Source organism: Eumetopias jubatus, unplaced genomic scaffold (assembly GCF_037043125.1).
Source record: "Eumetopias jubatus isolate StellerSeaLion01/CBP00866 unplaced genomic scaffold, mEumJub1_p1.0 scaffold_3, whole genome shotgun sequence".
Taxonomy (NCBI): Eukaryota; Metazoa; Chordata; class Mammalia; order Carnivora; family Otariidae; genus Eumetopias; species Eumetopias jubatus.
In genome coordinates this window covers 194,480,663-194,507,754 of record NW_028274809.1, presented here as the reverse complement: position 1 = coordinate 194,507,754, position 27,092 = coordinate 194,480,663, and the positions used below count along the sequence as shown (strand labels likewise).

The following is a 27,092-nucleotide window of genomic DNA, read 5'->3' as shown; positions in this document are numbered from 1 at the left end:
CAAGCAACCACAGGCACCTTGTCACTGTGCATGTCTGCAGTCTCCCAGGACACGCTGCGCCAGCGTCCAGATCTCCTGCTACCTCTGGGCTCTGTGTGACGATAGCTCGGGGCTTCTGGTCCTTTCCAGAATGGTTTTGTTTTCTCTTTGCACTCTGCGGAGTTCCTGTTCTCTTTTCCCCTTGTTTACACTCCAAAAAACAGTGCAGATAGTTCTTGAAATACTGACAGAGTTAAAGCCTGTGAGAACCCTCCTTCTGCATTGGCGAGAATGAGCCTGAGTGCCCACAGGGCAGGAAGGGGTCCCAGAGAAGGAGTGTTTACTCAGGTTCACTTCTTTGACAAACATTTGGTAGCCTGTCCTGCTCTAGGTGCCCTGTTTGGGAGGTGCTGGGCTTCAGAGGTGAGCAGCAACCTCACAGCCCAGGCAGGGAAGAGGGCGTGCAGACACAGTGAAGGTGCAGAGGAGAAAATGCAGCACAGTAGTCAGTGCACTGGGGGCACAGGGGTGGGGACGCTCAGGCTTCCTGAGGGCAGTGGCAAGAGGTAGCAAGGGATGCTGGGACAGAACCCTGAAATGATAGCGGTGTGAGGGGGCAAGCAAGCAGAGGAAGGACATCCCCGGGGGCAGGTGCATCTAGGAGGTTTGCAGAGGTTGGACTCTGCAGGGCCAGGTACAGCTCTCGGAGTTCCGGCTTACCTGGAAGGCAACGGGGAGCCACAGAATGGCTGTGAGGCACGTTTCCACATTTCAAAGCGACCACTGTAGAGGAAAGGCGAGAAGAGATGAGAGAATGGGAGTGGAGGGGGAATTGTGGGAACCCATTGCAGGGATTCAGGTGAGGGATGTGAAGGCTGGAGGCAGGGTGGCAGGGCGCATGGGGACAGGAGGGAGCTGTCAAGGGGAAGAAGCAAGAGCATCTGACTCCCACGGGCTGTAAGAGAGGACCAGGGGTGGAGGGTGGGGCACAGGTGGCTGGGTGGATGTGGGGAGAGTGTCAAAATAGGGTGAGCAGTCGAGCATTAGACTCACCATCATCAGAACATTTATATGCACTGTGTTTCATTGGTAACAGCTTGCGGTCCATTGTTGTATATGCCGCCAAGAAGGAAAAATTGCCTTCAGCAAAGCTATGCCATGCCATGCTCTGTAAGATGCATTCCCACTTCAGAGCCATTAATTAAGGGGTGTGTGTATCTTAGAGTCTGTCTGTGAATTATGGTTATCTCACTTCATCCTTAGAGCTAGGTACTGCACTAGTGTTAGCCTTACTGAAGTTAAAACTTGCCCAGAGTCACAGAGAATGGGTAGTGGATCTTGAGCACAAGGTCTTACTAGGTGGGACACTGAGGTAGAATCACCTGTTAAATACAAATGGCCAACAGACACATGAAAAAATGCTCACCATCACTCAGCCTCAGAGAAATACAGATCAAAACCACCAGGAGATACACCTCACACCTGTCAGAATGGCTCAAATTAACAAGTCAGGAAACAACAGATGTTCTTGAGGTTGTAGAGAAAGGGGAACCCTCTTATACTGCTGATGGGACTGCAGACTGGAGCAGCCACTCTGGAAAACAGTATGGAGGGTCCTCAGAAAGTTGAAAATAGAGCTACCCTATGACCCAGCAATTGCACTCCTGGGTATTTACCCCAAAGATACAAATGGAGTGATCCGAAGGGGCACCTGCACCCCAATGTTCATAGCAGCAATGTCCGCAATAGCGAAACTGTGGAAAGAGCCCAGATGTCCATCAACAGATGAATGGATAAAGAAGATGTGGTATATATACACAATGGAATATTACTCAACCATCAGAAAGAGTGCGATCTTGCCATTTGCAATGACATGGATGGAACTAGAGGGTATTATGCTAAGCGAAATAAGTCAATCAGAGAAAGACAATTATCATATGATCTCACTGATATGTGGAATTTAAGAAACAAAACAGAGGATCATAGGGGAAGAGACGAAAAAAATAAAACAAGACAAAATCAGAGAGGGAGACAAACCGTAAGAGACTCTTAACTCTAGGAAACAGACTGAGGGTTGCTGGAGGGGAGGGGGCTGGGGGAGGGGGTAACTGAGGGATGGGCATGAAAGAGGGCCCGTGATGCAATGAGCACTGGGTGCGATATAAGACTGATGAATCAGGGGTGCCTGGGTGGCTCAGTCGTTAAGCGTCTGCCTTCGGCTCAGGTCATGATCCCGGGGTCCTGGGATCGAGCCCCGCATCGGGCTCCCTGCTCCGCAGGAAGCCTGCTTCTCCCTTACCCAGTTCCCCTGCTTGTGTTCCCTCTCTCGCTGTGTCTCTGTCTATGAAAATCCCTATCCAGCTGTCTCCTTTCTTTCTACAATCCCATTTTCTCTTACCGTTCTTATAATAAATTCAATCACATATGTGCAAAAAAAAAAAAAAGACTGATGAATCACTGAACTCTACCTCTGAAACTGATAATACATTATATGTTAATTAATTGAATTTAAATTAAAAAAAAAGAATCACCTATCAGGCTGATGGTGGGCGGGGGGCAACAGGGCTAAAGACAGGATGTGTAAAGGAACGTGCAGCCAGGGAGTGGTGTGGAGAGAGGGTAGGGGTCGGAGGGGCCCAGCACTGATGGGTGCTTGGGAGACCCAAGGGCAAGACAGGAGTAGAAGAGAGCAATCAGAAAGGAGAGACAGTGGAAAGAACTGCAACTGGAGAGGAGTGAACTCCACCGCACACACTGCGGAAAGCCACGCACGAGGGCCTTGCACTAGATTCGATCAAACAAAACGGACACTTTTGCAGGTCAGAAACAGTGAAAAATCCCAGCAATTGCATCCGACACAAAAAGCGCCGCACTCGAAAAGGTCTGCATGAGTACTGGTGCGTCAAGTGCATTTCAGCACTGTTTACAGCAGGGAGGACTCTGCACTCACCTACAGGCCAGCTGCTAGGGGACGGAGGACCTCGATGGTGGGGCTGCGCTCTGGGAGCAGGCGATGAACACATCAAGTGATGTTCAAGAAAACATTTTAATGAGGTGTAAACATTCTTTTCATTTAATGTTAGGTGAAAAAATTCAGGATATAAGATTATATGTGAGGAACAATTCTTTTTTTTTTTTTAAAGATTCTATTTATTGGGGTGCCTGGGTGGCTCAGTTGTTAAGCGTCTGCCTTCGGCTCAGGCATGGTCCCAGGGTCCTGGGATTGAGCCCCGCATCGGGCTCCCTGCTCGACGGGAGGCCTGCCTCTCCCTCTCCCACTCCCCCTGCTTGTGTTCCTGCTCTCACTGTGTCTCTCTCTGTCAATAAATAAATAAATAAATAAATAAATAAATAAATAAAATCTTTAAAAAAAAGATTTTATTCATTTGACAGGGAGAGATAGTGAGAGCAGGAACACAAGCAGGGGGAGTTACATTAGTCCGTATCTGTCTTTATGCCAGTACCACGATGTTTTGATTACTGTAACTCTGTAGTAAGTTATGAAATCAGTGAGTGTGAGTCCTCTGGTTGGTTCTTCTTTTTCAAGATTTTGTTTTGGCTGTTTGGGGTCCCTTGAAATTCCATATAATTTTAGGATGGGTTTTTCTATTTCTGCAAAAATGTCACTGGGGTTTTGATAGTCATATACTGAATCTGTAGATCGCTTTGAGTAGTATTGATATTTTAACAATATTAGGTCTTCCAATCTGTGAACATGGTGTGTGTTTCCATTTATTTGTGTCTTCTTTAATCTCTTTCAGCAATGTTTTACAGTTTTTATTATACAAGTCTCTCACCTTCTGGGTTAAGTTAATTCCTAAGTACCCTATTCCTTTCGAGACTATTACAAATGCAATTATTTTTGTAGTTTCCTTTCCAGAGTGTTCAATGTTCATGTATAGAAATGCAATTGAGGGGCACCTGAGTGGCTCAGTCGTTAGGTATCTGCCTTCAGCTCGGGTCATAATCGAGCCCCGCATCGGGCTCCCTGCTCCGCGGGAAGCCTGCCTCTCCCTCTCCCGCTCCCCCGGCTTGTGTTCCCTCTCTTCCTGTGTCTCTCTCTGTCAAATAAATAAATAAAATCTTTATAAAAAAAAGAAATGCAATTAATTTTTTTTGTATTGACAGTGTGTCCTGCTACTTTGCTGAATTCATTTATCAGTTCTAACAGTTTGTGTGTGTGTGTGTGTGTGTGTGTGTGTGTGTGTGTGTAATCATTAAGATTTTCTACATATAATGGGGCGCCTGGGTGGCTCAGTTGGTTAAGCAACTGCCTTTGGCTCAGGTCATGATCCCAGAGTCCTGGGATCGAGTTCCGCATCCAGCTCAGCGGGGAGCCTGCTTCTCCCTCTGACCCTCTCCACTCTCATGCTGTTTTTCTCTCTCTCGCTCTCTAATAAATAAATAAATAAAATCTTAAAATAAAAGATTTTCTACATATAAGATCATATCATCTGTGACCAAGATCATTTTACTTCTTCCTTTCCAATTTGGATGCCTCTTATTTTCCTTGACTAATTGTTCTGACTAGAACCCCCAATACCATGTTGAATAGAAGTATTGAAAGCAAGATTGTTCTGATCTTTTTTTTCTTAATTTTTATTGTTATGTAAATCACCATACATTACATCACCAGTTTGGGATGTAGTGTTCCATGATTCATTGTTTGTGCATAACACCCAGTGCTCCACGCAGAACGTGCCCTCTTTAATACCCATCACCAGGCTAACCCATCCCCCCACCCCCCTCCCCTCTAGAAACCTCAGTTTGTTTTTCAGAGTCCATCGTCTCTCATGGTTGGTCTCCCCCTCCGATTTCCCCCCCTTCATTCTTCCCCTCCTGCTATCTTCTTCTTTTTTTTTTTCTTAACATATATTGCATTATTTGTTTCAGAGGTACAGAACTGTGATTCAACAGTCTTGCACAATTCACAGCACTCACCATAGCACATACCCTCCCCGATGTCTATCACCCAGCCACCCCATCCCTCCCACCCCCCCACCACTCCAGCAACCCTCAGTTTGTTTCCTGAGATTAAGAATTCTTCATATCAGTGAGGTCATATGATGCATGTCTTTCTCTGATTGACTTATTTCACTCAGCATAACACCCTCCAGTTCCATCCACGTTGTTGCAAATGGTAAGATCTCATTCCTTTTGATGGCTGCATAATATTCCGTTGTGTATATATACCACTTCTTCTTTATCCATTCATCTGTCGATGGACATCTTGGCTCTTTCCACAGTTTGGCTATTGTGGACATTGCTGCTATAAACATCGGGGTGCACGTACCCCTTTGGATCCCTACATTTGTATCTTTGTGGTAAATACACAGTAGTGCAGTTGCTGGATCGTATGGTAGCTCTATTTTCAACTGTTTGAGGAACCTCCATACTGTTTTCCAGAGTGGTTGCACCAACTTGCATTCCCACCAACAGTGTAGGAGGGTTTCCCTTTCTCCGCATCCCCGCCAACATCTGTCGTTTCCTGACTTGTTAATTTTAGCCATTCTGACTGGTGTGAGATGGTATCTCATTGAGGTTTTGATTTGGATTTCCCTGATGCCGAGCGATGTTGAGCACTTTTTCATGTGTCTGTTGGCCATGTGGATGTCTTCTTTGGAAAAATGTCTGTTCATGTCTTCTGCCCATTTCTTGATTGGATTATTTGTTCTTTGGGTGTTGAGTTTGATAAGTTCTTTATAGATTTTGGATACTAGCCCTTTATCTGAGATGTCATTTGCAAATATTTTCTCCCATTCTGTCGGTTGTCTTTTGGTTTTGTGGACTGTTTCTTTTGCTGTGCAAAAGCTTTTTATCTTGATGAAATCCCAATAGTTCATTTTTGCCCTGGCTTCCCTTGCCTTTGGCGATGTTTCTAGGAAGAAGTTGCTGCAGCCGAGGTCGAAGAGGTTGCTGCCTGTGTTCTCCTTTAGGATTTTGATGGACTCCTGTCTCACATCTAGGTCTTTCAACCATTTGGAGTCTATTTTTGTGTGTGGTGTAAGGAAATGGTCCAGTTTCATTCTTCTGCATGTGGCTGTCCAATTTTCCCAACACCATTTGTTGAAGAGACTGTCTCTTTTCCATTGGACATTCTTTCCTGCTTTGTCGAAGATTAGTTGACCATAGAGTTGAGGGTCCATTTCTGGGCTCTCTATTCTGTTCCATTGATCTATGTGTCTGTTTTTGTGCCAGTACCATACTGTCTTGATGACGACAGCTTTGTAATAGAGCTGGAAGTCCGGAACTGTGATGCCGCCAGCTTTGCTTTTCTTTTTCAATATTCCTCTGGCTATTCGGGGTCTTTTCTGGTTCCATACAAATTTTAGGATTATTTGTTCCATTTCTTTGAAAAAAGTGGATGGTATTTTGATGGGAATTGCATTGAATATGTGGATTGCTCTAGGTAGCATTGACATCTTCACAATGTTTGTTCTTCCAATCCATGAGCATGGAACGTTTTTCCATTTCTTTGTGTCTTCCTCAATTTCTTTCATGAGTATTTTATAGTTTTCTGAGTACAGATCCTTTGCCTCTTTGGTTAGATTTATTCCTAGGTATCTTATGGTTTTGGGCGCAATTGTAAATGGGATCAACTCCTTAATTTGTCTCTCTTCTGTCTTGTTGTTGGTGTATAGGAATGCCACTGATTTCTGTGCATTGATTTTATATCCTGCCACTTGACTGAATTTCTGTATGAGTTCTAGCAGTTTTGGGGTGGAGTCTTTTGGGTTTTCCACATAAAGTATCATATCATCTGCAGAGTGAGAGTTTGACTTCCTCTTTGCCGATTTGGATGCCTTTGATTTCTTTTTGTTGTCTGATTGCTGTGGCTAGGACTTCTAATACTATGTTGAATAGCAGTGGTGATAGTGGACATCCCTGCCGCGTTCCTGACCTTAGGGGGAAAGCTCTCAGCTTTTCCCCATTGAGAATGATATTGGCTGTAGGTTTTTCATAGATGGCTTTTATAATATTGAGGTATGTACCTTCTATCCCTATACTCTGAAGAGTTTTGATGAAGAAAGGATGCTGTACTTTGTCAAATGCTTTTTCTGCATCTATTGAGAGGATCATATGATTCTTGTTCTTTCTTTTGTTAATATATTGTATCACGTTGATTGATTTGCGGATGTTGAACCAGCCTTGCAGCCCAGGGATAAATCCCACTTGGTCATGGTGAATAATCCTTTTAATATACTGTTGGATCCTATTGGCTAGTATTTTGGTGAGAATTTTTGCATCCATGTTCATCACGGATATTGGTCTGTAATTCTCCTTTTTGTTGGGGTCTTTGTCTGGTTTGGGGATCAAGGTAATGGTGGCCTCATAAAATGAGTTTGGAAGTTTTCCTTCCATTTCTATTTTTTGGAACAGTTTCAGGAGAATAGGTATTAATTCTTCTTTAAATGTTTGGTAGAATTCCCCTGGGAAGCCATCTGGCCCTGGGTTTTTGTTTGTTGGGAGATTTTTGATGACTGCTTCAATTTCCTTAGTGGTTATAGGTCTGTTCAGGTTTTCTATTTCTTCCTGGTTCAGTTTTGGTAGTTGATATATCTCTAGGAATGCCTCCATTTCTTCCAGGTTATCTAACTTGCTGGCATAGAGTTGCTCATAATATGTTCTTATAATTGTTTGTATGTCTTTGGTGTTGGTTGTGATCTCTCCTCTTTCATTCATGATTGTGTTGATTTGGGTCATTTCTCTTTTCTTTTTGATAAGTCTGGCCAGGGGTTTATCAATCTTGTTAATTCTTTCAAAGAACAAGCTCCTAGTTTTATTGTTCTGTTCTACTGTTCTTTTGGTTTCTATTTCATTGATTTCTGCTCTGATCTTTATTATTTCTCTTCTCCTGCTTGGTTTAGGCTTTATTTGCTGTTTTTTCTCTAACTCAAATACACAACCTAACCCTACACCTAACTTTCATGTAGGGTTAGGTTGTGTATTTGAGACCTTTCTTGTTTCTTGAGAAAGGCTTGTATTGCTATATACTTTCCTCTCAGGACTGCCTTTGCTGTATCCCAAAGATTTTGAACAGTTGTGTTTTCATATTCATTGGTTTCCATGAATTTTTTTAAATTCTTCTTTAATTTCCTGGTTGACCCATTCATTCTTTAGTAGGATGCTCTTTAGCCTCCATGTATTTGAGTTCTTTCCGACTTTCCTCTTGTGATTGAGTTGTAGTTTCAAAGCACTGTGGTCTGAAAATATGCAAGGAATAATCCCAATCTTTTGGTACCGGCTGAGACCTGATTTGTGACCTAGGATGTGATCTATTCTGGAGAATGTTCCATGGGCACTAGAGAAGAATGTGTATTCCGTTGCTTTGGGATGGAATGTTCTGAATATGTCTGTAAAGTCCATTTGGTCCAGTGTGTCCTTTAAAGTCTTTATTTCCTTGTTGATCTTTTGCTTAGATGATCTGCCCATTTCAGTCAGGGGGGTGTTAAAGTCCCCCACTATTATTGTATTGTTTTCAATGTGTTTCTTTGCTTTTGTTATTAATTGCCTTATATAATTGGCTGCTCCCATGTTCGGGGCATAGATATTTACAATTGTTAGATCTTCTTGTTGGATAGACCCTTTAAGTAGGATACAGTGTCCTTCCTCATCTCTTATTACAGTCTTTGTTTTAAAATCTAATTTGTTTGATATAAGGATTGCCACCCCAGCTTTCTTTTGGTGTCCATTAGCATGGTAAATGGTTTTCCACCCCCTCACTTTCAATCTGGGGGTGTCTTTGGGTCTAAAATGAGTCTCTTGCAGACAGCAGATTGATGGGTCTTGTTTTTTAATCCATTCTGTTAGCCTGTGTCTTTTGATTGGGGCATTTAGCCCATTTATATTCAGGGTAACTATTGAAAGATATGAATTTAGTGCCATTGTATTACCTGTAAGGTGACTGTTACTGTATATTGTCTGTGTTCCTTTCTGGTCTATGCTGCTTTTAGGCTCTCTCTTTGCTTAGAGGACCCCTTTCAATATTTCTTGTAGGGCTGGTTTCGTGTTTGCAAATTCCTTTAGTTTTTGTTTGTCCTGGAAGATTTTTATTGCTCCTTCAATTTTCAATGACCGCCTAGCTGGATATAGTATTCTTGGCTGCATATTTTTCTCATTTAGTGCTCTGAAGATATCATGCCAGTCCTTTCTGGCCTGCCAGGTCTCTGTGGATAGGTCTGTTGCCAATCTAATGTTTCTAGCATTGTAGGTTACATATCTCTTCTCCGGAGCTGCTTTCGAGATTTTCTCTTTGTCTCTGAGACTCGTAAGTTTTACTATTAGATGTTGGGGTGTTGACCCATTTTTATTGATTTTGAGAGGGGTTCTCTGTGCCTCCTGGATTTTGATGCCTGTTTCCTTCCCCACATTAGGGAAGTTCTCTGCTATAATTTGCTCCAATATAAATTCTGCCCCCCTCTCTCTTTCTTCTTCTTCTGGGATCCCAATTATTCTAATGTTGTTTCGTCTTATCGTATCGCTTATCTTTCGAATTCTGCCCTCGTGATCCAGTAGTTGTTTATCTCTCTTTTTCTCAGCTTCTTTATTTTCCATCATTTGGTCTTCTATATCACTGATTCTCTCTTCTGCCTCATTTATCCTAGCAGTTAGTGCCCCCATTTTTTATCGCACTTCATTAATAGCCTTTTTGATTTTGATCTGGTTAGATTTTAGTTCTTTTATTTCTCCAGGAAGGGTTTCTTTAATAACTTCCATGCTTTTTTCAAGCCCAGCTAGTATCTTTAAAATCATGATTCTGAACTCTAGGTCTGACATCGTACTAATGTCCATATTGAGTAGGTCCCTGGCTGACGGTACTCCCTCTTGTTCTTTTTGCTGAGGTGATTTTTTTCGTCTTGTCATTTTGTCCAGAGGAGAATAGATGAATGAGAGAACAAAATGCTAACAGGTTAACAACGTCCCCAGCAAATATACTCTAAACAAATCAGAAAAGACCTGAAACCAGAGGAAAAGAAAGGGAAGAAAAAAGAAAGAAAAAAAGAAAAACATAAAAACAAACAAAAACAGAACAAAACAAAAAAAAAAAACCAGAATATAATTAAATATGATCAAGCTAGTGCATAGATCAGCGCCACACACCAGACTTTGTGTGTATTTTGGTCTGTTAGAAGAAAGTGCCTCCTAAAATTTTAAAGAAAGAAAGACTTATATATGTACAAAATAAGGGTTGATACAATGAAGGGATGGAAGATGACTGTAAAGATGAAAAGTATAAAAGATTTTATAAAAGGAATTGATAAGAAGTTGTTTGAAAAAAGAAAGAAGAAGATTTAAAAAAAAGGGAGAGAATGTGATCAGGCAGGAGACTAGAACAAAGCCATACACTAGTGATTTAGGGTATATTTTGATCTGTTAGAAGAAACTGTATCTCAAAATTTTAAAGAGAGAACAACTTATATATATATATGCCAAAAATAAGGGTATCTACCATGAAGGGATAGAATATGACTCTAAAAATGAAAAATAAAAATGTTCTTTTTTTCAAAAAGGGATTGATAAGATGTTGGTTGAAAAAGGGAAAAAGAAAAATTCAAAAAAAAAAACCAGTTAAAAAAATTAACTTTGAAAAACTAATGAATCATGGTAAAAAAGCCATGAATTCTATGGGCAGTATTCCCCTAGCGCTGGAGTTCTCCCGTTCTCCTTGATCGGTAAACTTGGTCTTGGCTGGCTGTTCGTGCTGATCTTCTGGGGGAGGGGCCTGTTGCCGTGGTTCCCAAATGTCTTTGCCGGAGGCGGAATTGCCCTGCCCTTGCCGGTCTGGCCTAAGCAATCTGCTCGGGTTTGCTCCTGGGAGCTTTTGTTCCCTGCAAGCTTTCCATACAGCTTTGGAGGACGAGAGTGAAAATGGCAGCCTCCCAATCTCTGCCCGGAGGAGCCGAGAACTTGGGGCCCCACTCCTCTGTGCACCCCCAAAGAAAAGCAGTCAGTCACTCCTGTGTCCCCGGTCTCTGGCCGCACTCCATGCTCACCCGGCCTGTGACAGAGCGTTGCTATCTCTGGCACCTGACCCCGTGTGGAGCCTCCAAACCCAGCAGATCCCTGCGGTGCGCTCCCGCGCCGCTCCTCCCGGGGGAGAAAGGGGAGTCTCCCCGGATCCGCTGCTTGTTGGGTCCCTGCTGGAGGAGCAGTGGCCCGACTGGGCCTCAGATCACTGTTTATGGCAACCCCGAGCTGAGAACCTGCGCCTCGGCTCCGTCTCTGCAGCCGGCTTCCCTGCTCCAATACCTGGGAGCTCTGCTGCGCTCAGGCATCCCCGGTCTTTCTGTGACCCCGAGGGTCCTGAGACCACACTGTCCCACGAGGGTTCCACCCCCCGCTTAGCCACTGGAGTGACGTCCCTCAGCGGAGCCAGCTTCTACAAGTTCCGATTTTATGCTCCGCTGCTCTATCACTTGCCAGAAGCGGCCGACGGAGGCCCCCTTCCCTGCCGTCTATCCTCCCGAATATCGCCTTGGATTCACTTCTCCTCACCTCCTACCTTCCAGTAAGTGGTCACTTTTCTGTTCAGAGAGTTGTTGCTATTCTCTTTGATCTCCTGTTGAGTTCATAGGTGTCCAGAATGGTTTGATCCCTATTCAGCTGAATTCCTAGATTGTTCTGATCTTAGAGGAAAAGCTCAGTCTTTCACCCTCATGATGTCCATTGCAGGTTTTCATACATTGCTTTTATTATGTGGAGGTATGTTCCCTTCTAGTCCTTGTTTGTTGAGTGTTTTTATCATGAAAAATGTTGAATTTTGTCAAATGCTCTTTCTGCATCAATTGAGATAATCGTATCTTTTTTCCCCTTCATTCTGTTAATGTGGTGTATTATATCATTTGATTTTCATATGTTGAACCATGCTTGTATTCTAGGAATAAATCTCACTTGGTCATGATGTATGATCCTTTTAATGCGCTGCTAATTGGTTTACTGGCATTTTGTTGAGGATATTTGCATCAATGTTCATAAGGGATATTGGTATGCAGTCTCTTCTTGTGGAGTCTTTGTCTGGCTTAGGTATCAGGAATGCTGCCCTCAGAATGAGTTAGGAAGTGTTTCCTCTTCTTCAGTTTTTTGGAAAAGTTTGACAAGCATTGGTATTAGTTTTTCTTTAAATATTTGGTAGAATTCACCAGTGAAGCCATTGGGTCCAGGGCTTTTTTGTTGGGGGATTTTTGATTATTGATTCAATCTGCTTACTATTAGTAAGCAGATTATGTCTATTCAGATTTTCTGTTTTCATGACTTAGTATTGGTAGGTTTTATGGTTCTATAAATTTGTCCATTTCATCTATGCATCCAGTTGGTTGGCATATAATTTTTCATAGTATTCTTCTGTAATCTTTTTTTTTTTAAGATTTTATTTATTTGTTTGAAAGGGAGAGAGAGGGGTGCACCTGGGTGGCTCAGTCGTTAAGAATCTGCCTTTGGTTCGGGTCATGATCCCAGGGTCCTGGGATCGAGCCCCGCCCCGGGCTCCTGGCTCAGCCAGGAGCCTGCTTCTCCCTCTCCCACTCCCCCAGCTTGTGTCTCTCTCTGTCAAATAAATAAATAAATAAAATCTTAAAAAAAAAAAATGAGAGAGCGAGAGCACACACACATACACACAAGCGGGGGAGGGTCAGAGGGACAAGCAGACTCCAAGATGAGTGCAGATCCCAGCATAGGCTCCTTCCCAGGACCCTGAAATCATGACCCGAGCCGATGTCAGGCACTTAACCTACTGAACCAGCCAGGTGCCACCATTTCTTATTTTAGTAATTTGAGTCTTTTCTCTTTTTTCCTTAGTGCATCTACCTCAAGGTTTATTATTTTTTGTGTTTTTGAGGAAACCAACTTTTAGTTTCATTGATTGTCTATTTTTTTTCTACTCTTTATTTCATTTTTCTCTGCTGCATGCTTTATTATTTCCTTCCTTCTGCTGGCTTTGAATTCAGTTTGTTCTTTTCCTGGTTCCTCAAGTAGTAAAATTAAGTTATTGATTTGAGATCTTTCTTTTTTTATTTTATTTATTTTTTATTTTTTTATTTTTTAAAGATTTTATTTATTTATTTGCCAGAGAGAGCGAGAGAGCACAAGCAAGGGGAGTGGGAGAGTGAGAAGCAGGCTTCCCACTGAGCAAGGAGCCCGATGTGGGGCTCGACCCTAGGACCCTGGGATCATGACCTGAGCCGAAGGCAGATGCTTAACCATCTGAGCCACCCAGGCGCCCCGAGATCTTTCTTTTCTTAAAAATGTGTTTGTAGCTATAAACTCCCTCCTTAGCACCAATTTCTTGCATATCCCATAAGTTTTGGTATGTTGTACATTCATTTTCATTTGTCTCTAAGTATTTTGTAATTTCCCTTACATTTTCTTCTTTTATCTATTGGTTGTTTAAGAGTGTGTTGTTTAATTTCCAGAATTTTGTGAATTTTACAGTTTTCCATTCTCGTACTGATTTCTAATTTCATCCTGTAGTGGTCAGAGAGGGTACTTTGTATGATATCTATCTCTTTAAATCTACTGATACTTACTTTGTGGCCTAAAATATGATCTATTCTGGAAAAGGCTACATATACACTTGAGAAGAATGTGTATACTGTTGTTGTTGGGTAGAGTGTTCTGTGTATGTCTGTAAGATCCAGTTGGTTTGTTGTGTTAAGTCCTCTGTTTCTTTTTTCTGTCTGTTTGTTCTGTCCATTGCTGTAAATGGATATTGAAGTCTCCCATTACTATTGTAGAACTGTCTATTTCCCCATCAATTCTGTCAGATTTTGCTTCATATATTTTAGTGGTCTGTACTTAGGTGCACAAATGTTTATAATTTTTTATCTTCTTGATGTATTAAACCTTTTTAAATATATCATATCCTTCTTGTCACTTGTAAAATTTTTGTATCTAAAGTATATTTTGTTTGGCCTTAGAATAACCACTTCTGCTCTCTTTTGGTTACTATTTGCATGAGATATTTTTTTTCATCCTTTGACTTTCAATCTATTTGGATCTGAAGTGAGTCTCTTGGAAACAGTATATAGTTTGATCATGTGTTTTTTATGCATTATGCCAATCTCTGTCTTCTGATTGGAGAGTTTATCTATTTATATTTAAAGTAATTACTGATAAGGAGGAACTTCTGGTATTTTGCTATTTGTTTTCCATATGCCTTATAGCTTTATGTTATTCCTTTCCTACATTACTATCTTCTTTTGTGCTTAGTTGATTTTTTGGTAGTAAAACATTTAAATTATTTTGTTTCTTTTTGCATATATTCTATAGCTATTTTACTTGTGGTTATCACTAGGATTGCATTTAATATCCTAAAGTTATAACACTCTAAATTGAATTTATACCAGATTAACTTCATATAAAAACTGTTCCTTTACAGCTGTGTTCCCATTCTTTTTAGTTATTGATGTCATAAAATTATATTTCATACATCATGTGCCCCCAAACATAAAATAACAAATCTTTTAAGTAAATTAATCTCTTAAATTATGTATAAAATAAGATTTGGAATTCCAAAGTTCCAATAATTCTAGCTTTGATATTTGCCCATGTATTTACCATTATTGAGATCTTTACTTCTCCATATGGCTTTGATTTACTGTATCACAACTAGTAATTTCACCCTGAGGGACTCCCTTGAGCACTTCCTGTGGGTCAAATCTAGTGGTAATGAACTCCCTCAGCCTTCATATATCTGGGAATGTCTTGATTTCTACCTCACTTTTGAAGGACAGATTGGCAGGATACAGGATTCTTGATTGACATTTTTTTCTTTTAGCTCTCAGAATATATCAGACCACCACCTTCTGGTCTCTGAATGTTCTGATGAGAAATTGGCTAATTCTCTTATTGATGATCCTTGTATGTAATGATTTGCTTCTTTCTTGATGCTTTTAAGATTCTCTCTGTCTTGTCTTTCTAAAGTATGATTATAATGTGTCTTGGCATGGGTCTCCTTGAGTTCATCTTACTTGAAGTTCATTGAACATCTTGGATGGAATTCGGGAAGTTCTTAGCCATTATTTCTTCAAATATTCTCTCTGTCCCTTTCTCTCTCTCTTCTCCTTCTGGAACTCCTACAATACATATGTTGATCCAGCTAATGCTGTCCCACAGGTCCTTTAGGTTCTGCCTGCTTTTCTTCATTCTTTTTTATTTCTGTTCCTCAGCCTGGATAATTTCCATTGCTTATCTTCAAGTTCACTGATTCTTTCTGTTGCCTGCTTAAATCTTCCTTTGAATCCCTCCAGTAAATTTTGCATTTCAGTTTTGTACTTTTTCAGCTTCAGAGTTTGTTCTGGTTTCTTTTTAGGTTTTATATCTCCTTTTGATATTTCTATTTTGTTCACACATAATTTTCTTGACTTTCTCCACATCTTCCTTCAGTTCTTTGAGCATCTAAAACCACTGTTTTAAAGTTTTTGTCTTGTATATTTGACATCAGGTCATTTTCAGGGACAGTTTCTGTTGATGGATTTTTCCCCTTTAAATGGGCATTACTTTCCTGTTTCTTTGCATGCCTTGGTTGAAAACTGGACATTTGAATCAGTAATGTGGTAGCTCTGGAAATAAGATTCTCTCCCTTCCTCAGGGCTAGCTGATTTTAAAAATTATAATTAATTAATTAATTTATTTTTGTGTGTTTATTGTCATAGGCTGTCTCTGTGCTGAGGATCAGCCTGAGGTGTAAACTTAATGTCTTCTTATTTCTTTTCTGAACCTTTTTCTGGGCATTCTTTAATATCTGACTCCCAAAAGGGAAAAAAAGGCGGGGGGGCAGTGTGGAAATGAGAAGGAGTGGATAGAGAAAGGACCCTGGTCCTTTAAATTCCCTGGAAGTCACTTCAGCAGGAGGAGGATGGTCTTGCAACAAAGAGGGGAGGTGCAACACCTCTTCATCTGCACATTTGTGATCAGAAGCAGTAATCCGTGATCACAGCAGAGACATGATATTTGGAGGTAGGAGTCCTTTGTGGCCTACTTTGGCTCTCACAAACTGCTCTAGGAACACAAGTACCTATGAGTCTGCAGGTGGGCAATAGGTAGCTGCTACTTTGCTAAGAGCTGATATTGACTGAAATTAACCACAACTTTACATCCAAGCCTTTCTCCTGAGAGTTACAGCTTTCTATAGACTCCAGAGTTCCAAAGCAGTTACTTCACACAGCTTTTGCTTGTGCAATTGTCCAGGTGGAGAGATAGATTCCTGGTGCTTCCTACTCTACCATCTTCTTAGCAATGACCTTTATTTAGCATTGTAAGGCCTGTTCTTTTAAGATGAAAACTCCTTCTTGATCTCATATAAGTATCTTGGATATGTGCAACAACCAGCACAGTCAATGAGAACGTTTTCATCACCCTCAAAAAGAAACCTTGTACCCTTTTCTTAAAAAAAGATTTATTTATTTATTTTTAGAGAGACAGAGAGAGCCCAGGGTAGGGGTAGAGGGTGAGAGAGAGAAAGAATCTCAAGCAGACTCCCCGCTGAGCAAAGCCTGACACGGGGCTTGAATCCACGACCCTGAGATCATGACCTGAGCTGAAATTGAGTCAGTTGCTTAACCAACTGAGCCACTCAGGAACCCCAGAAACCTTGTACCCTTTAACTATCAACTCACTATCCCTCCATGCCCCCAACCTTAAGCGACCACTAATCTACTTTCTATTTCTGTGAAATTACCTATCCTGGACATTTCATATAAGTGGAACCATATAACATATGGTCTTTGGGACTGGCTTCTTTCTCTTAGCATAATGTTTTCAAGGTTCATCCATGTTGTAGTATTTTCAGTGCTTCACTCCTTTTATTTTATTATTTATTTTTTAAAAGATTTTATTTATTTGAGAGAGAGAGAGCACAAGTGGAGGGGAGGGGCTGAGGGAGAGGGAGAAGCAGACTCCCAGCGGAGCAGGGAGCCCAATGTGGGGCTCGATCCCAGGACCCTGGGATCATGACCTGAGCTGAAGACAGACACTTAACCGACTGAGCAACCCAGGTGCCCCAGTACCTCATTCCTTTTAATGGCTGAATAATATTCCATGTTATGGGTATACCAAATTTTGTTTATTCATTTTTCAGTTGATGAACATGTGGATTGTTTCTACATTTTTGGCTATTATGAATAATACTGCTGTGAATATTCATATACAAGTTTTACTTGTGGACATGTTTTCATTTCTCTTGTGTATGTATCCAGGAGTAGAATTACTGAATCATATGGTAACACTATGTTTAAATATTTGAAAAACTGTCAGACTGTTTTCCACAGTGGCTGCACCATTTTACATTCCCACCAGCAGTGGATGAGGGCTCCAATTTTTCCATATCCTCACCAACATTTGTTATTATCTGCCTTTTATTCTTGTGGGAATAATGTGGTATCACATTGTGGCTATGACTTGCCTTTTCATGATGACTAATGATGTTGAGCATTTTTTTTCATGTGCTTATTGGCTTTTTATAGATCTTCCTTGGAGAAATATTTATTCAGGTCCTTTGCCTATCTTTTAATTGGGTCATTTTTCTTTTCGTTATTTGACTGTAAGAATTTTTCATATATTCTTCATGCAAGTCCCTTATCAGATATATGACTTACAAATAGTTTCTCCCATTCTGTGGGCTGTCTTTTCACCTTCTTGAGAGCTTGTTTGGAGGTTCTAGCAGGGGAGCGCAGCTACTCGTATACCCTTGACCGAAGAACGGTCCTCTCCTCTATCGGGGAAGGTCGTCCTCTTCGACCGAGCGCGCAGCTTCGGGAGGGACGCACATGGAGCGGTGAGGGAGGAAGGGGACACCCGCCTAGCGAGCCAGATCAGCCGAATCAACCCTGGCGATCAATGGGGTGACAGATGTCACAGCCAGATTGCCCTCACATCCCTTTTCACCTTCTTGATACTGTTCTTTGAAGCACAAAAGTTCTTAATAAAGAAAAAAAGTTTTAATTTTGACTAAGCCTAACTTATCCAAGTTACTATTTTCTCTTTTTTGTTCATGTTTTTGGTGTCATATCTACTACTATAGCCAAATATGAGGTCAAGAAGATTCACCGCTATGTTTTCTTATGTGAATTTTTATAGTCTCAGCTTTTATATTTTGGTCTGATCCATTTTGAGTTAATTCTTGTATATGGTGTGAAGAGTCCAAATTTATTCTTTTGCATATGAATAAAGAGTTGTTCAAGCATCATTTGTTGAAAAGACTATTCTTTCCCTATCGAATGGTCCTGGCACCTTTATTGAAAATAAATTGGTATAGACACATGGGTTTATTTCTGGACTCTCAATTCTATTCCACTGATCTATACCTGCCCTTATGTTGGTACCACATTGCCTTGATCACCATTGCTTTACAGAAAGTTTTGGAATCAGGACACGAGTCCTACTTTGTTCTTTTTAGAATTGTTTTGACAATTTGATGTCCCTTGCAGTTCCAAAAAATTTTCATATCCGCTTGTCAGTTTCTACAAAGAAGTCGGCTGGGATTCTGGTAGGGATTGCACTGAATCTGAAATCAGTTTGGGGAGTACTACCATCTTAACAATATGAAGTCTTCTGATTTATGAACATGGGATTTTTTTTTCCCATTTATTTAGATATTCTTTAATTACTTTCAACAATGTTTTGTAGTTTTCAAAATATAAGTTTTGCACTTCCTTTATTAAATTATTCCCAAGTATTTTGTTCTTTTTGATGCTTTTGTGAATGGAATAATTTTCTTAATTTCATTTTCAGATTGTTAATTGCAAGTTTATAAAAATATAATGGACTTTTGTATATTAATCTTGTATCTTGCTGCCTTGTTGAACTTGTCTATTAGTTCTAATACTTTTTTTTAGTGGTTTCCTTAGGATTTTCTGTATGCAAGATCGTATCAGCTGTGAATAGAGACAGCTTTATGTTTTCCTCCCCAATGTGGATGTCTTTTATTTCCTGTCCAATGAAGTTTGGAACTTGCCTACACTCTGCTGCAAATGAAGTCAGTTACTTTGAGGGGACATCAGCAGCCATTTGTTTTATGGTATGCGTATCCCCCGGGCAGAATCTCAGAGCTCTGGAGCTCAGAGTGGGGACAATGCCAAGCTTCTCTCTGTGTGATACCGCATGCTCTTCCATTGTAGTAGGGGAGGACACATAAACCTTCATGGCTTCGAATCACTACACTAAATGAACAAGGCCAAGGGGATCAGGCCCCAGTATTCTCAGCAGCACCACACTTGAGATGGAGCCTCCATTCTCGAGTGGGAGCTGGGCAGAAAGGAGCCCCCACCTCTGCGCCATACTCATCTGAGACTTGGTTTCAGTAATGGGCGGCCGGGGATGGGATGATGAATGACGAAGTGCTGCCTTTTCCAGGAAGAAAGCTCTCCGGCTGGGAGTAGGAGAGAGAGGGAGCCCTGTGTTCTTGGCTGTGGGAATCTGGAACAGAGTCTGCCTTGCTGAGCTGGGAAGGGGGGGGAGGAGTGGGTCCCAGTTCAGGTACTAGGGAACCTATCTGTTCTTGCCACATTTTAGCAGCTTTTCTTGGATAAATGTTTCTTTATATGGTGTCTGCCCTTAGGACCATTTCCATAAACTTTAAATGGTTATTTTAAAAATACCTTTTATCAGTTTTGCTGGGGAGTGGGTCCAGGGACCTCCTTATGCTGTCACGCTTGGAAGACCTTCTCTGTGTGACTCATATTTGAGATTCTTCATTTATCATTGCGTTTTCAGTCTTGGGCAGAGATACTGGTTTTTTAATTTTTTTAAAACATGAATACTCATAGCAGCTTTATTTGTAATAGCCGAAGACTAGAAATAGTCCAAATGTTCACCAATAGGTAAATGGATAAACAAACCATGATAGCTCTGTACAGCGAGCACTACTCAGCCACCAAAAGGAATGGTCTATTGACTCACTCAGCCATGACATTATGTGGGGCGAAAGGCAGGAGAATGCAGACACTGCATGGATCTACTCACACAAAACTCAGAAAATGCAAGCTTATCCATAGGGACCAAAAGCAGATTGTGGATGCATGTAGGATGGGAAAGAGGAGGGGTGGGGTAATTATTGATGGGAACAGGAGACCTTGGGGAGGGATGGATGTAGTTATTATCTTGATAGTGGAGATATTCTCACAGGTGTAAAGCATGTCAAACTTACCAAATGGAACACTGTAAATATATAGTTTACCATATGCCAATGATAATCTCAATAAAGCCATTAAAAAATAAAATGAAGGGCGCCTGGGTGGCTCAGTTGGTTAGGCAACTGCCTTCGGCTCAGGTCATGATCCTGGAGTCCCGGGATCGAGTCCTGCACCAGGTTCCCTGCTCGGCAGGGAGTCTGCTTCTCCCTCTGACCCTCCCCCCTCTCATGTGCTCTCTCCCTCTCATTCTTTCTCTCAAATAAATAAATAAAACCTTTAAAAAAAATAAAATGAAGAGTGAAAACCCGATTGTTGGTCATATAGTTTTTCTATACACAACACAAAAGGGTTGACTTTTGCTGTTGAGTAGTTAGGTAGCTAGTACATCTACACTAACTGAGCCAACTAGTTTGCAGTGTTCTGGGCTGCTTCCCTTCCACACCATGTGTTAACCTGACAAGTATCTTTTATTAAATAAAGGACAGAGAAATGAAATGGCCAGCCATCAGGCTCAAACTGATGCATTCTTGATAAAAATCATTGACTTTCGTTCCTGCTGAGGCTCCATTAAACTAATCACAAAGAGACACACCATTTCTACCATTACCTTGTGAATTAGCTTGGTGCTCTCTACTTCAACACAGGAGTGAAGCTGCATTCATCCTGAGTTTGAACATGCAAAGCGACCACACTCAGCTCTCAGTGCTCGGCCCGGAGTTGAATAAAGAGAAATATGTAGGAAGGGCACAAGCGGGTCTTTGACTGCTTTAAAATCCAAGCAGGACAAGGAGGTGGTATGTGACTGTGGAGATAATTTCCTGGTGTGGGAGGAGCTGGGTGGCTTCACAGGCCCCCTTTGGCCCCTGTGTTCCTTTTATGCTTCCTGAAGTCCTGCTGTCTGGCTCCCTTGTTCAAGCTCAGGCACTTCCCGTGCTTCTGACTGGCTGGCACCTCCCCGGGGTCACTTCTGCTTCCTCTTTTCCCTCCTTCTTCCCTCATTTCCTGTGTATGACATATCAGGCAGGTCCTGAGGGGGAAGCCACTTGATGGTGTGGATTTACCTCCAGGCTGGTTGGGACTTACGTTTTTCAAAGAGAATCCAGGCAGCAGGTGGGAGAATCTCCCTGTGGGATCCTGTCCTGGACTGAGTTGCATGGAAATTAAGTATTAACTTTAGGCTACTTCGTTACAGCTTTAAGGTAAGTAGCACTCAACAGTGATTTTCATACTCAAGTTCAGTATCTGTCTTTGAAGCAGGAAGTGATTCCAAATTTAATGTAAACTGTCCCAGGAAAATGGAGGTTGACCCATAACTCCAGGTTTCTAATGGCAGGGGCTGGACATGGAGGCATTTCTGACACCCAGGCCCACTCCCCATCCCCCCAAGCTCCCCGGAGTGAAGCCCCAGGGGAACCACTGCTGGAGAACCCGAGACGGATTGCTTCCACCTGGCAGCCCAGGGAGGGTGCAGGATCCCCTCCTCCCCTGCATCCCTCCTATGTGACACACTTCCTGGTGCTTGAGGGTCAGCTAAATTTTAATTTACTGCAAAATCTGGAAACCACTCTGAGCTTCTCAGAGATGGACACAGGCTAAAAGTTTTGCGATGTGACCAGTGAGCAAATTCTGGGGATTCGTAGGGTGCAGGGGTTGTTTGCCTTAGAGAAGAGGGGCTCTTAGGGTCCTAAGCGTCTTTAACTATTTGTAGGCAGATTCTAAAGACGGTGGAGGCCTGCTGTCAGAGAGCCCTGCTGGGTAAAAACCGTGCTGCTGGTGGAGAGCTGTCCCAGCACCGGGCTCTTCTGTAACAAGAAGGAGCAATCACCCTCCCACCCTGGACGCAGAGTTACACGACCGATGCTGGTTCCAGACAGACACCGGGCACAGGGTTGTGCCGGCAGAAAAACAACAACCTTGGCTGCTTTGGCACATGGAAATGCAGGAGCACTGCCTGAGCACAGGCCCTGGGGCAGGAACCTGCTTCCTACCACCTCCTAGGTGCCATCTTGGCCAGGTTCCTTCACTGCCTGCTGCCTCACTTTCCCCACGGCCCCTCCCTCATGGGATGAGTATGAGGGTTAACCAGGAAGATGGTGTAGCAGGCTTGGGACTGCACAGAGGGACCCCCAGAGCTGCTGTTGGTGCCCTTGTTCTGCTGTGGGTATGGAATTAGCCTGAGCCCCAGGTAATACTCTGATGCACGCACCACAGAGGAAAAGGCACAGGGCTCTCTGCAGGGAGGATGGGAACCCCATGTTCGGGCTCTGGGGCAGCTCTCCTGTGCAGGCCTGGAGTGGAACACTCTGGGCCCTGCCAGGTTTGGTGCTGACTGTAGGGGGCAGGGGCCCTGGTACCTCTTCTGTGTGCAATTGTTCCTGCTGTCGGTCTGGCCCCTGGTCCTCAGGATGCAGGACAATTTCTCCAGCAGCAGGCGGTTGTCCCTGTCGATGGTGGCGAGCCGCTCCTCTTCCAGCTGTGGACAGACACACAAGGAGCCTCTGGAAGCCCCAGCTACGTCCGTGCTATTACTGTGCAGATTTATTTAGAGGATCCCTTCAACCCCACATTTGCTTTGACTTGAGCACACTTCAGCAACCTGTGTGACATGGGCAGGCTCCCTTGTCTGTCTGTGAATTGGAATGCATTTGGATGGGGCCAAATTTCATACGCTCAGAGTGGAAGTAACAGTGAGGATGCTATGAGTCTTTGTGAAATTAGGTCACTCTCCAAAACTCTGTGGCGGTAATGCTAATGAGGAAATCACTTCATGTTTTAAGAGAGGTATTTTATACTGTTGAGAAGAAGAGAAGATTGGAGCCCAGAGGAAATGAAAATCCTCTTGGTTAAGGTTTTAGAATTGATTGATCTGCTGGCTTGCTTGGCAATGATTAGTTCTGCCCTCTTCAGCTCTCATTACTAACAGCCACAGAGAGAGCACACAGCATTTAGCTTTGGGGGTATTACTATCAGCATAACCATGAGAGTCTTATTCTCACTAGATGGTTTACACTTCAAGAAATAAATATTCTGTGGTGGTCAAGAAATGGTCTTGTTTATTATTTTTTTATTTACTTTTATTTATTTATTTATTTTAAGAAGTGGTCTTGTTTAAAGGAAGGGTATTAATTGATTTCTTTAAAGCTGCAGTGAGTAACATGCCACCGTGCTTTCCTGCCCGCCCTGGCCTCTCTTCCTGGAGACAGCAGGTAGACTGGAGAAGTCTCCCGGTGTACCCACCACCCACCAGCTCTATTCTGGCAAGATGAGGTTAATTGGCTGCTGACACGGCATGTCATCGTTGATGACAAGAACTGTTTATCCCTTACTGAGCCTGCATTTTCCATTTCCCTAGTTTCTGAGCTGACGTTTCCTCATTAGCTGCACCAGCAACGGAGAAGTAGAACAGAGATTACCTTCAGTTTCTTGAGTTTCAGGTGGAGGTGGCTGAGGCTCCGTGGGGCGCGGGCATCCACGAGGGGCTGGGCATCCTGGACCTGAGCGCAGAGAGGCAGTGTGACCGCAGGCACACTTTTAGCAGGTAATTAACCTGAACTCAGATTGTTTGCTTCTGGGCTATGGCACCGGGGACAAGTATCGATGACTGTTTGTGGCACCAAAGATTCCAAGGCGGCCTGGGAGAGATAGTCCTGAATGAGGCTCAGGACTTGAGTCAGAATCCAAGTAACCCCTGGAGGGAAACAGGCAGCCCTGGGAAATGTGCTAGCATTGTTGTTTTCAAGTAGAGAATTAAGTGGGTACCGAATAAGAATTCATTAAATGTAAGTGCCAGCAGACATTTCTAGTCTGTTGCCTGCCAGAGGCCTTTAAGACAGTGAATTATGAAACTGTCCACCTCACTCTAATTTCTGAGCCTCCAGCAATATGTTCAGGGTGAGCACCTGAAACATTGATTAACTGCGAAATGATCTCTGCAGTTTCCTATCAGAAAATGTACAAACAAGGGAAGAAAATTTATATTTTAAAATGTGGTGGTATTTTAAAATGCGTTTGCATGAAGGCTGTATGTATTACCATCTGCAACAAAAAGGAACCCCCTCCCCCATATTCTAGATACTTGCTTGTAGACCACTAGCTACTGGGACCTATTAGCTGATAATTTGCAAGTGACAGTGTTGGGAAAGCCCACCAGCTGAGTCTGTCTAAAATGATGTGACCATCATGCACTCTGGGGATCAAACCCAGTGAGCCATGCAGCGGTTTCCGCAGAGCCCCTGTGCAGGGAGCCAGGACAGGGCAAAGGAGCTAGATGGCGAGTACCTTGAACAGCACACTCAGGAATGGGTGCGTGGTCCCTAACATGAGGGGAAGACTAAAGAACAGAGACAAGGGAATAACGCAACTACATATGTGGCCTGGAGACCCTCTGTCACTGGGTTTGGAAGAAGACAAGACCAGAGTTGGGCTGGCCGGGGCTCTGGGGTGGTGAGCAGTGGTATTCTGGTGAGGGTGGGAGTGGGAGGAGCAGGGGTCAGGCCTCCAGGGGCCACGTGTCTGTGGGGTGGGGTGAGGGAGAAAGGAGTGGTGAAGAACGGCCCGAGGCTTGCAGTTTTGATGCCTGGTGGCAGGAGGACAGGAAGAGAGGTGGTGAGCAGTTTGGGGGTAGCCAGTAAATCCTGTGTTGGGTGACTGTATGCAGCTTTCTAGAAGCAACTAGTTTGGGCTGAAGGTAAAAATTTGAGGCTAATTATGGTTATTAAAAATATGACACTAATTTGCCTTATTATAGCACTTACTTTTGACCAAGGTTTTTTGAATACACTGTTTCCCTAGCTGCTCCCTCTCGTTTGTCATACACATCAAATACGGAGGAAAGGAACTTATAGCTGATAAATGTAGGAGTTAGGACAAGGGGACATTGCCATTTTATAACCATCATAGTACAGACTGGTTTAGGCACAATCATCAACAGATGTTCCGTCCCGGGGGAAAGTCTGGGGAGGAAGACAGAGTGGGAGTGACTGATATGGGGCTCAGAGAGAGCAGCTGAGGTGGGGATAGAGAACGACAGGGTTCACCTCAAAGAACGCCGGGATGCTCAGCACTGAGAGATGCCAGGAGCCACGAGCATCTGGTGAGGCTGAGAGCAGGGGCCTTGTTGAGTCTTTGCAAGAAGCAGGGATGCCTGCCGTTGTCTGCTCTGCCTCTGGAGATATGAGCACAGGAGACTCTGGCTGTGGGCACAGCGGGGGCGGCTGGAGTGGGGGGGGAGGGGTCAGGGCTCCTCCTGGTTCCATGCCTAAAAAGTCACAGTTTCTCTAGGCAGATTTCCATGGAGACCAGACTGCCCCAAAGACCACATGCCCGGACATGGGGAGTCCAACAAAACTGGATTAATCAGAGCATGCAGAGCTTCCAGTCAATTCCCAGTACTTTGTCTTCCAGACACTGGAGGGATGTTCCCAACACGAAAATGAGAAATAAAAAAACAAAATAGGGGACCTTGAAGAGACAGAGATGTTGAAAGGATCAGAGGAAAATGTCAAGTGAACTCTAAGTAACAACCGTGGAGAGACAAAAGAAGATGTTTTGTCTACACAATAAGAAGGGTGTTCTGGAAAAACGAATGATTACTGATGATAGTCCTTGAAAACTAAAACTGAAATAAATTGAATTAAGGGGCTGAGGATAAAACCAAGAAACATCCCAAAAGTGAGCCAGAAATAGAGAGATGGGCAGCAGAAGAGAAAATAAAAGGAAACTAGAGACGCAATATTGGGTCTGGGACATCTAACTAGTAGGGTTTCTAGAAAGTGGAAGGGGACAGAATTTTCAGAGTCTCTAAAATGAAAGAATCCATCAGAATAAACTCAAAGAGACTCATATGGAAGCATGTCATCACAAAATGTCAGAATATCAGTAGTAAAGAGGAGGGCTTTCCAAAAAGTTTCCGGAAAGAAACACCCACATGCCCATACCCATGGTCACAGAGGGGTCACAGGGTTCTTTAGAGAAGGTGTTGGCTGAAGCAGAGGGCTGGCCATGCTCACCCTGCCACAGTCTCGAGCTGTCACTCCTGCCCAGACAGGACACCATTTCCCAGGACTCTTGGCACTGAGGTGTGGCCCTCTGATGAGCTCTTGCCAATGCAGCACCACAGATGTTCCAATTTTAGGCCAATGTCTCTATGAAGCAGGTGTGCCTTCTGTGCTCTCCCCCCCATCCCTGGCTGGACCCAGATTGTCACAGAGCCTAATGGACAGGGGAGCCACAGGTGAGTGGCGCTGGTCTAGAGTCATCCACACATGGGAACAGGAGCAGGGATTACGCTTTGAGGGTGTTGGGGCCTTTATACATTTAGGGTCTATTTGTTACAGCATCTCATATAACCCTAACTTATGATGAGGACCAATGCCTTTAACATCCTGAGGGAAGGCTATTTCCATCCTAGAATCTTATACCAAACTTTCTATCAGGAGTGATGGTAGGAGATGCCTGCATGGCTCAGTCGGTTAAGTGTCTGCCTTCTGCTCAGGTCATTATCCCAGGGTTTTGGGGTTGAGTCCTGCATCGGGCTCCCTGCTCAGTGGAGAGCCTGCTTCTCTCTCTGCCTCTGCTCCCCCGCTTGTGCTCTCCTTCTCTCCGACAAATACATAAATAAAGTCTTTTAAAAAAAGAGTGATGGGAGAATAGAAGGATTTTTAGCACAGAGACCCAAAAAAAACCCAAAACAAAAGAAAAAAGTCCCAAGGGAACAAAAACCTCCCCTGCACCTGTCCTTGGGAAGCCACCACGGGATGTGCTTCATCACGTGTAAACCAAGACTCAGAAAACCATGGCATCCAGGAAAATTCTTTTCAACACAGGAGACCAGCAAAGGGAGCCCCATAGACATCAGTTCTGTGGGCCCAGAGAGTGCACCATGGGCCATCCAGATGGGAGCAGGAAGATGGAGGACCGCAGAAGGGGTGTGTGTGTGGGGGGGGCGGTGGGGGGCTGAAAGATTATTTGAAGTTTTTGAGTATTGAG

The 27,092-nt window shown here is 43.1% G+C and overlaps 1 protein-coding gene across 1 annotated transcript in view; it reads right to left on the bottom strand.

The window, feature by feature from the left end:
• Nucleotides 1–485: 485 nt before the first annotated feature.
• Nucleotides 486–27,092, bottom strand: part of CFAP97D2 (CFAP97 domain containing 2) — a 39,534-nt gene continuing 12,927 nt past the window's right edge. Inside the window, exons 4-7 of the mRNA XM_088021986.1 lie at nucleotides 23,519–23,599; nucleotides 22,460–22,578; nucleotides 700–762; nucleotides 486–558 (exon numbers count right to left, since the gene is read on the bottom strand). Of these exons, the coding sequence (XP_087878112.1) occupies nucleotides 486–558; nucleotides 700–762; nucleotides 22,460–22,578; nucleotides 23,519–23,599 (336 nt within the window). The remainder of the gene's footprint in view (nucleotides 559–699; nucleotides 763–22,459; nucleotides 22,579–23,518; nucleotides 23,600–27,092) is intronic.